The sequence below is a fragment of the Gobio gobio genome (assembly GCF_949357685.1).
Source record: "Gobio gobio genome assembly, chromosome: 6".
NCBI lineage: Eukaryota > Metazoa > Chordata > Actinopteri > Cypriniformes > Gobionidae > Gobio > Gobio gobio.
Genome location: NC_137102.1, coordinates 47612122 through 47626227, shown reverse-complemented (window position 1 = coordinate 47626227; position 14106 = coordinate 47612122). Strand labels below are relative to the sequence as shown.

The 14106-nt window shown below is 38.4% G+C and overlaps 1 protein-coding gene across 4 annotated transcripts; it reads left to right on the top strand.

The window, feature by feature from the left end:
- Positions 1 to 730: 730 nt before the first annotated feature.
- mpz (myelin protein zero) lies at positions 731 to 9264 on the top strand. 4 transcript variants are annotated; one of them, XM_079818946.1, is made up of 6 exons: positions 731 to 1140; positions 1865 to 2028; positions 3022 to 3235; positions 3907 to 4036; positions 4490 to 4538; positions 6912 to 9264. In XM_079818946.1, exons 1-6 carry the CDS (start codon positions 1095 to 1097, stop codon positions 6993 to 6995), a joined length of 687 nt encoding a protein of 228 aa, XP_079675072.1. In that variant the 5' UTR covers positions 731 to 1094; the 3' UTR covers positions 6996 to 9264. The 4 variants fall into 4 exon arrangements, with proteins under 4 accessions (XP_079675072.1, XP_079675074.1, XP_079675075.1 ...); XM_079818948.1 differs by having other exon boundaries at positions 991 to 1140; positions 8518 to 9264; XM_079818949.1 differs by having other exon boundaries at positions 991 to 1140; positions 8417 to 9264.
- Positions 9265 to 14106: the final 4842 nt, after the last annotated feature.

Here is a 14106-nt window from a genome sequence, read left to right as displayed (position 1 = left end):
CAGCAAAAATAAATGTGTATTATGATCTAAAAGTGGGATCTAAAAAGTAACTCACTCATAGGGCAGAAGGCATAGTAGATTGTGTAAACAGTTTTTGATCATGTTAATAATTTAGGCGCCTTAGACATTTCATTTATCAAACAAGATGATAAAGTAGGCTTTATAGGGTTAAAGATTAAGTATTGGTCCAGTTTGATATGCAGATTAAGGTAAATTGATTTCTCCCGAAAGTCTAAACATGAAACTATAAAATTTGCTTTGTAACATTAACTTTCTTGAATTTGGGTCATATGAACCTGTTTGTCCTAATAATGGCAGACACGGGAGTGGTCTGGAAACCTGTTTAAAAATATGCTTGCGGCACATAATTTACACCCTTCACCTTTTAAGTCCATCATCTTTTTTGTAATGGTGAATATGAGTGGCAGGCAGATGGCGACCGGGTCAGGACAGGTGAGATGGAAAAGACCTGCAGCTCATTGTGTTTTCAGACCGGCAGTTTCTCTGGGTATGTTTTGTTTATAGAGACGAATCATCTGCATAAGAGAGAGGAAGGATTACAGACAAACAGCACTCAACCGTGACAGGATAAGGAGAAGGAAGGTATCCGAGAATTAAACCACAGATACACACACACACTGAACTCCAAATATAATCTGACTCACTTAGAGATTGTCTTTATTGCCGCAGTGTCTTTGTCCTTCAAATTTGATCTTTCCTTGTTAAACAGATGCTGCGATGCTTTTATTAACTGGCTGGAGAGCGAGTAAAGAGAGGATTCATTCTCAGGTTATTGTATCACTCGTCTTTTCTATATCGTGTTCATAGACAGTCTTTTAGAAGGAGACAAAGAGAGAGAGCAAGGGAGACTATCGTATCAGGGACGGGGCCAAAGAGAAGGCAAGAGATAATGAGGTGGTGATGGCGGGGCTTAAGTTTGGGGTGTGGTTGGGTATAAAGTCCAGGATTGAATCGTCTCATCTTGATGCCCTCTGGTCTCATTCCCTTCTTCCCTCCATCTCTTCTCCTTTCTCCATCCCTCGCTCTCTCGGAACCCCTTACATATTGACCTGCGGGGAGATCGGAGGGAGATCATGCTGTCTGTACTGGCACTGACGTCCGTGGTGCTCTTGGGCATAGGTAAATACATTTCATCCATCTTGCATTTCATTACTTTGTAACAACAAAGCAAACAAACTTAGAACCAAGCTAACCAGAAAACATTAAGGAGTCCTTTGCTTTAGCTTCTGTGCAACATGACGGTATTATGGTTTGTTCAGAGTGACTCACCTGTGTTTTGTGCACCTGATGCCTACCTGTTCAAGACTGGCCAGGTTTGAGAGATAAGGTAGATCAGAAAGGACCTTCATTAACTGATCACAGTCAGAATAGAGAGAATCTTTGCTTTTAATTTTGTGTTCGCTGTCTATTCAATGAATTTTAACTTTTTAATACTAACATGTAGCCTACTTTAAATATTCACAGATGTTTTTCACTAGAATAGCTTAAAAATACAAATATTAAATTTTTATATTATCAGATCTGTTTTTATTTCCCCATAAAAATAGATGAAAATTTGAAAATATCAATATTTTTATTGTATTATAGATTTTTATTGGACCTGTTTTTTGCATCCAGTAAATCAAGTAAAAAATAAATAAATAAAAAATGTATTTGATGAATAATAATGATATTCCTTTGTGAAAATGAATATATCTGTGGTTGTTTAAAAGAGTCCTTTAGTACAACATTGCTGACTTTTCAAACTTCACAGATGTTCTTCAGATTTGATTTTGCATTTTACATTTTTAGATTTGTGTCCAATGTAGGCTAATATTCCTCGCTCTGTGTTTGTATGTTCCAGCCACTCAGACCACGGCTGTAGTTGTGTACACAAGCTGGGAGAGACATGCGTTGGTGGGCTCAGATGTCAGACTCTCCTGCTCTTTCTTCTCCTGGCAGTGGACTTCTCCAGATGTGACCTTCTCATGGCACTACCGTCCAGATGGGGCTAGAGACAGCATCTCAGTGCGTAGAAACACTCACACGCACACAGAAACTCGCTATTTTAACACACTCCTGCATTTTTTCTATTCTAGAATTATGTGTAAGAGGGGATTTAAATGGATTGTTCACCTAAAAATGACATTTATTTCATTAACTCTGTATTACAGCATATTGTAGCATGGAAAACATAAGGAGACTTCACTTTCATTTTATGTAAAAGAGAAGCTTTGGCATTGTGCTGAACGTCTCTTTTTGTTCACCTTGCTAGAGAGAAAATCACACAGGTTTGAAAGAACATGAGTGAGAATAAAATTGTTCGTTTTTGGGTGAACTATACCATTAAGAAACACTCAACTCATTTCCAAAACATTTAAATATATTGAGCAATGTTCACACAAAGACACGTGGTACATTTAAGGGCTTATGAATTGCACTGAATGCTCTTATATTCCAAAACATCTGTGCTTGAGAGCTGCTACTTCAGTTAGTAAGTTTTTAATAATTAGTTTAATTTCCAATTACAGCATGAAGCTAATTATTATTAACATAGTGTGATTGCATTTCTCTAAACCTGTCAAAAGGTGTGTGCAGTGGTAATGTAACACAAATCTGTATGAAAACATGCTCACCCCTTGGGAATAATATCCATGTGTCTGTGTGGTTTGTAGAGATAATTGCCATGCAAATAGAAATATTAGGCCCTTGTGGGTGTAGTTCTGCTTTCCAAATTGTACTGCGCTATGCAAGTCTTTGAGTCTGCCGACCAGCTTCATTTATTTGTGGATGCTTGTTCATACTGGCAATTCTGGTAGTTCAATATCTAATTGTATTCGCTATGCAATGGAACAGAGTGGTTTGAATAGCATGACTTCATTTAATTTGGAAATTAGTTTACATTTTACACTCTAGGTTGTTTAGATGTTAAGACTCGCTGCTCCTGTTTTATTTGCTGAAGTTATGTCTGATATAATATTACTGTGTGATGGTAAAAAAAAGCTTTCTTTCCTTTTTTAGATTTTCCACTTTGCAGGCGGATCTCCCTATCTGGATAACAAAGGGCCATTCCGGGACCGCCTGGAGTTTGTGGGGAACCCCAGTCGCCGTGATGGTTCTATCGTGATCAAGAATGTCGACTACGGAGACAATGGAACATTCACCTGTGATGCCAAGAACCCACCTGACATTGTCGGCCGCCCCTCCAGTGTTCGACTGCTGGTGTTTGAGAAGGGTAACGGATCAGTATGACCATTTTCGTCTTCGTTCACTTTGCTTTGCAAAGAAACGCGCCACACCAGAAAACCATTTAGATTCCTCCTTTGCTTCCCCCTCATGCTGCAGTTACTAAGACTGATTTTTGCCTTTAGGCTCATCTTATTCCAGAGTGGCATACAAAATCTGTGAGATTTTATGGCAGGAGATGAAAGTTTGCTGCTAATGGAAGCGCAAAACAACAGTAAAGCAGAGACCTGAGTGATTTCCTTGTGTGGTTGTGTGTTTTTTGTTTTTCCAGATAGTACAATTATTGTGAAAAATAGCCATTGTTGGATCTAAATGCCTCATGCAGAGCCTAATTCATCAAATAAATGCTTTTTTGCACTGGTGCTTTTTATATATTCCTATTTGTTTCTCTTTTAAACAATATATTTAACTTCTGAGTGTGGTATTTGTGGGTTAAGGCGGCTTGTTTGGAAGGAAAATATGAGAACCTTTCCAGGTGGACAATGATTGATGTTGTTTGGAGTTATTTTTCCGTAATATAGTTGTGTCTGTAAAAACTCTCACCACATAATACCGGGTGCATTAAAGGAAGGACACGATGCGACTAATAAATCAGTACTGTGCAAGAGGCCTTTAATCTGCAGACCGCGACTCACTTTATATTCCCTCTTTCTTTTTCAGTTCCAGTCCAGGCTGGTGTGATAACAGGGGCCATTATTGGTGTAGTGCTGGGACTGCTGATCCTTATTGTGGCTATTTACTATCTGATGCGTTTCCTGGTCGCCAGACGAGTGTTCAGCTTGAGCATGAGGTCAGTCTGGGAGCATCTGCTCCCTCAAGCCAAACCCGACCCTTTGCCTGGCCTTGACACACACGCTCCTATTCACACGCACACTCTTACCAAGACACAGCCCAGATCCCCACTACTCTCACCCTCGCACAAAAACACACGTCATGAGTGAGACATCGGTGGAACCGCCAACCAAACTAGGGAGTAGTAAGTCAACTAGTCTTGCAAAGCCATAATAAATGCACAATGCAGAACCACACATTTAGGCAGGAAGAGTGACATGCCTAACCACAGTTGGCTTTGTTTTACGTGCCGTTTATCCGTTTTATTAAATGGATTGTGGGAGGTTCGTAGGCATACTTGAGTATGAGACTATAGGTCAACTTGCTAACAAGCAGTTCATTTGAGTTCTCCATCCACCAGATGGCCACATTGTTTATGCAATTTTTTTATTATTTTTTTTGTTCCCCTTAGCAAACATGGCAAGAAAGGCAAAGGAAGAGAAGGATCACAGCAAAAACAGGCAAGTGTTCACCTGCCTCCACCCTAAACGCCGCATACAAACACACGCAAGCACACATGCGCATACACATATGCTTGATACTTTCTTTCACTTGTGCTTTGTTAAAGACCTCCTGTCCTCCACTGCTCTCCCCCCTTTTTTGTCTGTGGTTAATTGTTTTTAAAGTACTTTTTAAAACAAGTCAGGCCATTTACAGTTAGGGGAATAATTATGTTTTGTGTTTTTCAAAGCAGTATCTTATGCTCAAGAAGGCTGCATTTATTTAATCAAAAATAGTCAAATATAATACTGAAATATTGTGAAATATTATTACAATATAAGCAGATGGGCAAACTCTGTCCTGCAGAGCTCCAACCTGGATAAAACTCACCTAGCTATAGCCAGTGCTGGGTAGTAACTGATTACATGTAATCTGGATTACGTAATCAGATTGCAGACAAAAAGTAATTGTAATTAGATTACATTACATTTTATGATACTGAAAGATCAGGTGCATGGCAGCCAAAACTCTAGGGAAAGCTACATCTACCTCAGTGTTTGTGCTCCTGTCTGCATGCCAGTTTTTGAAGCCTCATTCGCAATGCATGTAAACATATTTGTAATCCTGTACATGTCTAAACTACAGTAGCTGTACCTCATCAAAAATAGAAGCATATAGCAATACCAGTGGTGTCAAAACTACATGTTTTGAAGGATGCAAGCACACAGGCTTGTTTGTTGCTGTCACATAGACTGCAGTTTTTCGTGTTCAAGGCCTGTAATAAGCCATGTAGAGAATTATACATTAGGCTAGAGTATAACAATCCTTAAGAGAATTATGGGATGACATTAAAGGTTAAACCAAAATGCAGAAAATGAGATATTGATTTGTGGGCCAGATTTAAGAATACTTTCTTGATGCTGTAGACTTAGGGACCTCCAGTCATTGAACTGGCAGTCAAATGGAGCTCATACATCTTTTTCTGTGCTAACATGCCCTTCATTTACATACCACCTTACTTTTCTTTCTCTATCTCTCTGGGTTTTTTTTCTTCTTCTGTGCTCTTTTCCATGCCATTATCCTTCACATCCTCCATATCACTGATTTTTCTCCTTCTCGTCCCCTCCCTTTTCTGCTGGCCTCCGTTCTCTCCGCAGGTGAACGGTAAAATGCCGTCAGGCTGAATCATGTATCCGCTTTAATCATGTATTATATCACGACAAACACCATCACGTACAATCAAGCCTTCTTTGCACACATCTCATCTCTTACAGGATCAAACTGGAAGACTTCCAATCTTGTATTGTTTATGTTCTTTCTCTTTTTATTGCCTTTCTTCTTTCTTTCAGTCATCTGTTTCAGTATACATTCCTCTATTTGTACTCCTGTATGCGTCTCCTGTCAGCGTCACTCTTTCTTTTTCATTTCTTTATTTTCTTGGTTCTGTCAGTGTGTAAACCCAGTCCCACCCTCCAGTATCCAGTCAACTGAATGCCGGTTGATAAGACTTTTAAAATTCCATTGCAAAAACCTTGCTGCATAGTTTTATGAGTTTAAAGAGCATCTGTATTACAAAAGCAGCAAACGTTAAGATGTGCAGTTACTGTAAGCCTTTAGATTTGACCTCACAAAGAACTTTAAAGTTCTGTTGAAATAAATTCTAAATTGTTTGGGAATATCCTTTTTAAAGGTGAAGTGTATAATTTCTGCACTACGAGTGGCATCAAACAGATCTGCACAAATTATAACTTTGACTTTCCAAAACCCTCTTATAACACCCATTCTTTGTTTTGACAAACAGGACGTCCTGCCCCAAACCCGTAGCGTTTCTCTATTCAGGAAGTCCGCTTACTGTACAACTTTTTACTTGTAAAAATGATTCACTTCACCTTTTAATAGAGCTACATGTGCAGTACCATTTCGGGTTTCTGACAGAACTAAAGTGAAGCTTCTTTGTGGAAAGACAAAAGATAATCATGTTTCAGCATCCTGAGGGTGGAGGGGTCAAAGGTCAGCTGTATGAGAGTTCTTTTATTTTAGGTGCTGTGATGTCACGCTGTCACTCCCTAACTGGCCACTTCCTGTTTTGTCCTCCCTTTCCAGAAACCGAAAGTTCCCCTGGTGTTCATCTCCTTCTAACCACTTGTTTAGCATTTCACTCTTTTTTTCTTCTTCTTCTCTTCTGTAATGAAACTACCTCCCTTGTTCTGGTTCCTCATATCCGATAAACTCATCTGACCATTCCCACCTAACCCACAAGCCCTTCTTTTTCCTTTCCCCCCTCTCTCTTTGGTTCTTGCTTTCTTTCTCTATTTCTCTCTATCTCTCTCTCTCTCTCTTTCCTCCCGTAGAGACTCACTCCTCCCCTCTCCACACTCCCTCTCTTTTTTCAGGCTTCGGCTGTGACGGATCCGGCCAAGCTGAAGGCAACATCATCAGAGAAGAAGAAACAGGAGTCTCGCAGGGAGAAGAAATAGGGATTGTGGAGCAGAGAGCTAGAGCTCCTGAGTGGGGCTGCCTCAACCCAGACCCAAGCCCAGGAAGAGGCAGCGAGGTTGGACAGGCAGGGCAGGGTTCTTATGACCATTGAGCTAGAGCTCACTAAACAGGAGAGAGAGGAAGAGCAAACTAAAACAAGTCCCACAGCGTTCTTTTCTCAACTTGCTCGCAAAATCACTCTCAAGTAAGAGAGACGGGTATGAAAAGAGAGGGTGGTGGAGAGTTTTGGAGGAGAGGAGTGAATGATGAATCCTTAAAAACAGGAGGACAGGAGAAGTGGTGAAGTTTTTCTTAAAATCCCAACCAAAATAAAAGATAAATCTGTGTCCAATCTAGGTGCATTATGATAACGCAACAAGCTATGCAACAATATCTTTGATTATAAATATTAGATATATTTTGGGTTGCTTGGGTTCTGCCTTTACGTTAATCTGGGTAGCTCCATCCACGTTAAAATTGAATTGGTCCAAAATCAGGCTCCGCATGCAGTGAGGTTCAAAAATCTGAAAGCTTCCAGTTTTATCATATATTATATTATATTATCAAAATGTCTTGTGCAGCTGTGGCAAGATATATATATATAAAAAAAAATTGGATTCTGTTACATCTGGATAGCTCCGTTCTCATTGGTCCAAAATCACACTAGGCATGCAGCAGGGTTCAAATCTCTGAAAAGCTTCTAGAGATTTAAATAAACATTAATTTTAGAACGTCTTAGTATTTGGTTTGTGTCTCTATGTCCACGCAAAACCCGATGTTCTCCAGCATGGTTTGAGATTATCCAAAGCATCTTGAGTTTAAGGGTGTAGCAAGAACTAACTCATTTAAAATCCTAAACCCTTTTGGGTTTTTCTTCAAATTAGATTTTCCGTATGGACTTTTGAACCCCACTAGCTGTAAATTGGACATCTGTTCTATGAAAATGTGCTCCGTTTTTGGTTTTCAGGGAGTTCAGACAAATTACTTGTCACCTGAAAGTTGTTGCATTGCACCTGGTTAGGACACGGTCTTAAAAATAACATCACTTCAACAACATCACACATTCACAACAAAACATCGAGCTGAGAGCCGCCCATTGCACACAGAGACAGGTGTGTTTTTGAGAGCTGTAATAGTGGCAGAATGGTGAAGATTTCCTCGTTAAGTGACAGACTGCCATTTCTCACTCACTCTTTCTCTCTTTCTCTACACACATGCAGTCTTATACAAGAACACAATCTTAGCCGTACACTTTTCACACTTTGTACTGAAAAGTTATTTTGGAAACTTTATATTAACTATCTTTTTTTCTCGTTCCCTCCCTCTCTTTCTGTTTTTCTCTTTTTTACTGCCTGTCGCTCTGTTTTTGTCTGTCTTTGGTCTTCCGGTCTCCCTATCCTCTAATCTCTCTTCCTTATAGCATTTCTGACACTTTTTGTCTTTGTTGTTTTTTCTACTTTTCCATCTATAAACTCATCTTTCTTATCTGATATACTGGTGCTATTACATCACTTCCTGTAGGCCGGCCCCCAAAAGTAGCCTCCCTCCCCACCCTTCATTTAGTTGAGAGCTAAATCTAGCACTAGTATTTTTAGTCATAGAATCACACGCATGCACTTTCTCACAGTTAAAATTTAATTTCAGTCAAATAAAATTTGCCCATACTTTCTCAAACACGCACTAACACTCATGGCGTCGTCTCATGCATCTCATCATACAATTTTAAGTGCCTTCCCAAAAAGTTTTTGATAGTTTACAGCGATTCGAATTTGACTTGGAGTTTTGTACTGTGTTTTTACTCTGACCTCAGTGACTGAAATACCCAAAATGACGTCGATACTGTTGGCAGAGACACTCAAACACACACTGTGAGAGTTACTTGAGACTCTAAGCCAAATTCTCACATCTGTCTGCATAAGCTGTTGTCTGACAAACAGCTGATTATTTTAACACTCACTTGTAACTGGAGAACTATCTCTGTATCCATTCTGTCCAATGAGGGCCGGCTCCTATGGTGGCACTTTCCCCCCCTGACCTTCTCAACACATATATCATTAGCAAGGCCTATTGCTCCATCCCGAATCCTAGATTTACTTCACCTCTCTCTAATCCTCCTATAACTATCACGAACACTCATCCACCACCGCCTCTTCTCATCCCCCGTTTCTGCTGGTAAGAAAACCCCAGCACTCTCTCCTGCCCCCTGCTGCCCACAGGAGAAAACTTTTCATTCGGCCATATTGTCACAAAGACTTCAATGTAAAATAACAAACAAAGTTGATTTAGCTAGCTCTCTGCGGACTACGATAGATCCGTGTTTTTCACACGTTTGCCTGTGTATGTTTGTAGTCTGATGACACGTCTGTAACCTGTCAACATGTTAGGGGAACAAAACAACATTGTAGCAATATTTGTCACGTCATCGTTAGTAATGACAAGCTGTGCAGCAGCACCCTGGGACTGTTTGTGTGTTGGAAGCAGAAATGTAATCGAGTTTAATGATGTTTAATAATATTTCTGCACTTTCATTTGACTGACATGGCAGATATTCATGTGGTTGTTTCTACGTAAAAGTGTTTGCTATCATGGTGTTGGCATGCTAAGGTCACAGGAAGTGATGCAATAAGGGCAGAAAGGTTTTTTGAGAGTGATATAAGTTATTAAATATTGAGTCTCGGACTGAATTCATATTCAGGTGAAAAGTCAAGCCAAAGTCAAATAAACATCTCAATCTTGCAGGATATGTTTTTCTCTTCAAGTATTCATGTCTATGCATGTCAGCCTCGAGCCAGACAGAGGCTCTCGTCGGGAATGCTGGGAAAGGTTGTAGAATTGCGAAGGCTTGTGGGAAATACGTTTGTTAATCTACAGACAGATGCTTTTTCTGCATCTCAGAGTAAATGTCGAGCAGCCACATGGTACCTGCCATTAAACTGTGTTTAAATATCGGGGGAATTCCCATGTTGTATGTATTGGTACAGGTCTATTTAACCGTGCTCTCTCCAAACTGTTTAAAACGTCTAATTATTTTTTTTTTACTTTTATTTTGACTTTAACCAAGCTAACTTTGATTTTCTGTGAAATGTCTTGTAAAAAGAAAAATGTCAAATTCAAATAATTTCAGAAAAACGTCAATAAAAATCAGATCCCTTGTGTGTGTGTGTGTTTTGATAGTTTGCCATTCAGTGAATAACTCGATGTAGTATTGATAGGATATAAATGAGAAATGTATTTTTTTGTTTTTATAGATATAGCCTATAGGCTAAATGTCACAAACATGTTTTTTTAAACCTGATTTCACCATTTCCCCCAGTACATGTTACTTAATCTTTGTTGATCCTGGTATGACATTCCAATCAACCAATCAGATTTGAGTAGCACAAGTTCACAGTTTATGTCAAGTTTAGGCTTTCAACCAGGGTTAGGTGCTTCTGCATCATTTTATTCACCATAATTTCAGGGATTAGAGGGTTAAAACCATTTTTGGTTGGGAATGTTGTTACAGGACCAACAAAATATGTTGGTCTAGGTCAGGAACATGTCTTGGCCAAATCACAGTGATCGAGCGCTTCCTGTTGCCGTGGTTACTTCCTCGAGCTAATGCTGCTTCTGCGTCTTCCACCACAGCCAGGCTTGTATCTAACGTTTATACCTACTAAACTATTTGAAAATGCAGTTGAAAGGTTTTTATGTGATTTATGTAGAATTAAAACAGACACGTTCCATGAGTAGGTGTGAAACGCTTTAAAAATTAAGTGTGCTTCGTCTTTCCCCCCAAACAAATGGTCGGTAAAAGGAGGTGCTTCACCTCATTGAACAAGTTGACCGTCAAAAAAAAAAAAAAACGTTCCCGTTTTTATGGTATTTAAAACCCTCATTACTTTAAAAACCCATTATTTGTGTTTTTAGATTAATAATTAAGTATACCCCAAAATGATATGGGTGATTAGGTACATTTTTTTGTAACAAGAAAAACGTGGCAACAAGGTTGCACATCAATATTTGATATAATATAATCTAAATCTATAATTGTAATTATCAAAAGTTAATGTGCAACCTTATATTACAAAATATACACTACTATAAATTGCATATGAATTTGTTGGATATTTAAGAAAACTCCATCCTTTTAACATGCATAAAGTCTTTATTGGGAAGGCTGTGTTCATGTGTGGTTGAGGCTTGCTTTCTCCAGAACCATGGCCCTGTTTACCTGTAGTAGCCTGGGGCCAGTTGCATAAATTTAGTCAATGTTAAGACTGTCTCTTAAAGGGATCGTTCACCCAAAAATGAAATGAAAATTCTGTCATTAATTACTCACCCAGATGTTGTTCCAAACCTGTAAGACTTTCATTTATCTTCGGAACACAAATTAAGATCTTTTTAATGAAATCAGATTTAATAAATTCGGTCCCTCCATAGACATTACACTTTCAAGAACCTCATTGGTTCTTGAGGAAGCTCAAACGTGCTGCTTAACACGAGAATGGACCTCATTGGTTCACACACGTCAAGAGAACATACTTGAGCTTCCGTTTACCACAACTGATGTGTGAGTTGATGAATGTTTATATGTGAATAAAAGCCTGTCTCTTCAGAAAATTGGACTGAACTGCTCAATTCATATAGATTAGTTTTACAATGTCTTTATTAACTTTTTTTAAGTGTCAAAGTGTCTGCAAGGCACAGAAATCTCAGATTTCTTAAAAAGAATCTTAATTTGTCTTCCGAAGAACAAGTCAACGAAATAATGGTGAGTAATTAACAGGGCCGTGCAGAGAGTTCTTCAGGGGCAGGGGCTCAAATGTAAAAAAGGGGCATATATATATATATATATATATATATCCTTATGCTCATCAAGCCTGCATTTATTTAATCAAAAATACAGAAAAAACAGTATCCTAATATTGTGAAATATTATTACATTATGTTCTTTTTAACTTTTTATTAATCAAAGAATCTTGAAAAGAGTATCACAGTTTCCATCATTGACATTAAATCCTCATATTAGAATGATTTCTGAATGATCATGTGACACTGAAGAGTGGAGTAATGATGCTGAAAATCCAGCTGTGATCACAGGAATAAATTATATTTTAAATTATTTTAAAATAGAAAACCATTATTTTAGTAATATTTCACAATATTGCTGTTTTTTATTAAATAAATGCAGGCTTGATGAACATAAGAGACTTATAATGCTGCATAATATTCAAAAATGGTAAGTTAATATAATAAAGTCCTTTCACGTCACCATTTCGCCAGCCTACACTTCATATAATAGGCCTGTAGGTGCCGGCGGCACTTGGGTTTTGTTAACTTTGATAGTTTCATGAAATAGTAAACGGTGTATCAATATACATAAATACAAGTGAATTTAACACTACTTACCATTAATGCGACTTTTGCTGCTGTGGTTTTATTTGTTTGTTGTCAGTTAAAATCCATTTAGTTAGTAATGGAATTTAAAATATGACACAAACCACAGGAAATCGTTCCACAAACGTTAGTTAGTCTGTCCATGTAATTTTCAACCGATTTATGAATAAGAACAGAAAATTACCGCTCCACTTTACATCGCCCAATGGAATTTGAACTTGCTTTGCCAGATCACGATTGGTTGGTGTAACATATGACAAACGGGCATTGGTGAATTGTGTAATACTTATATAATATATAGATTTGTAATTATATCAACACATTAGCTCTGATTATGGATAAAAAAAAAATATTGGTTTACTTTTTTCCCGTAAGGCCACACACTCTCTGAAAGGACCATATTTGGCTCGAGAGCCGTTTCCGAGCAGTGGAAAATCAGCTGTCAATCAAAACGGACGCAACCCATAGCAACGCGTTATGGCAACGCCTCAACAGAAATTGTCCGACTTTTGAGCCGTTCGTTACTATTGTATACATTGTCATGTTATTATAATCACATTTATTTAGTTTTACTGACCACGATATTATCCTTGATATTTGTCTGAGAGGGGCACTTTTGATTCATTTTGAAAAAGGGCAGGGGCTCGAGCATCCAAAGCCCCCCCCCCTCTGCCCGTGCCTGGTAATTAATGATAGAATTGTCATTTTTGGGTGAACTATCACTTTTTAAGAACTATAGTGTGGCCAACAGTCAGATAAGAGGTCATCAGTCTTACTTTTCTGATTTAAATTAGATTGCTCCACCTTTTTATGTAACTGACTTAAAAAAGTTTAGCCTGATGTCGTCATACTCAGATTCTAGTCAGAATATGAGTCTGACACTGCTCCATTGGGCTGTGATTATGGGGGCGAGCATGTTTCAACCGAACCAGGAAAGAAAATGCCTCTGCACTCAATTGGATAGACCTACAGCCAATCAGAGCAACGGAGTAAGTGACGTATGTTGAGCGACGCATAGTTGTTAACAGAACTAGATGAAGATGAGTGTAAACGATCTTTGCAGGTGTTGTAAAAAGAATTTAACGATACACAGAGTACTTACCAACACGATCAACAGAATTCGTAAAGGTGAATGCAAATACGAACAAGTTCTCCGTTTAGGATTAGAACAAATTCAACCCAAGCGCTCTCAACTCCAACCGTTGCAGTGTGATAGTCATATAATGCATGTCAATGGGGATAGTTTAGAGCAGTGTTTCCCAACCTTTTTTCGGTCATGGCACCCTTTGAAAATGTTCTCCATTTTGTGGCACCCCCTCGCATACATTACGCTAGGGGTGTAACGGTACAGATTGCTCACGGTTCGGTTTGTATCACAGTTTTAGGTTCACGGTTTCGGTACGGTTCAGTATTTGCTATGTTCAGGGGAAAAAGGGACTACTGTCAAATAAAAATAAAGAAACTAATAAGAACAAATAATTTAAATACAAGCAGCAGCACAAATAAATACTATTGAGCAAAGATACTAATAAAATAAACTATGCTTTCAGGTTTTTCAGGTATACGTCTAACAGTTTTCAGGTACAGAAATTGATCAAATGTAAAATAACATTGTATATTTGAGTGTATAACTTAAAGATTAATCCTATTAAACTTACAAAAGCTATTCAATCAAGAGCAGTGAGTGATGTCCTTGTCTTTTGTTGTTTGACATTAAACAGACAGCAGTAA

What these genes read in the sequence shown, in the direction of transcription:
- mpz (XM_079818946.1), top strand. Translation starts at nt 1,095, where the DNA reads ATGCTGTCTGTACTGGCACTGACGTCCGTGGTGCTCTTGGGCATAG. An exon ending in GGGCTAGAGACAGCATCTCA is followed by an intron (nt 2,029 to 3,021) that starts GTGCGTAGAAAC and finishes TTCCTTTTTTAG; the next exon opens with ATTTTCCACTTTGCAGGCGG. An exon ending in AAGGATCACAGCAAAAACAG is followed by an intron (nt 4,539 to 6,911) that starts GCAAGTGTTCAC and finishes CTCTTTTTTCAG; the next exon opens with GCTTCGGCTGTGACGGATCC.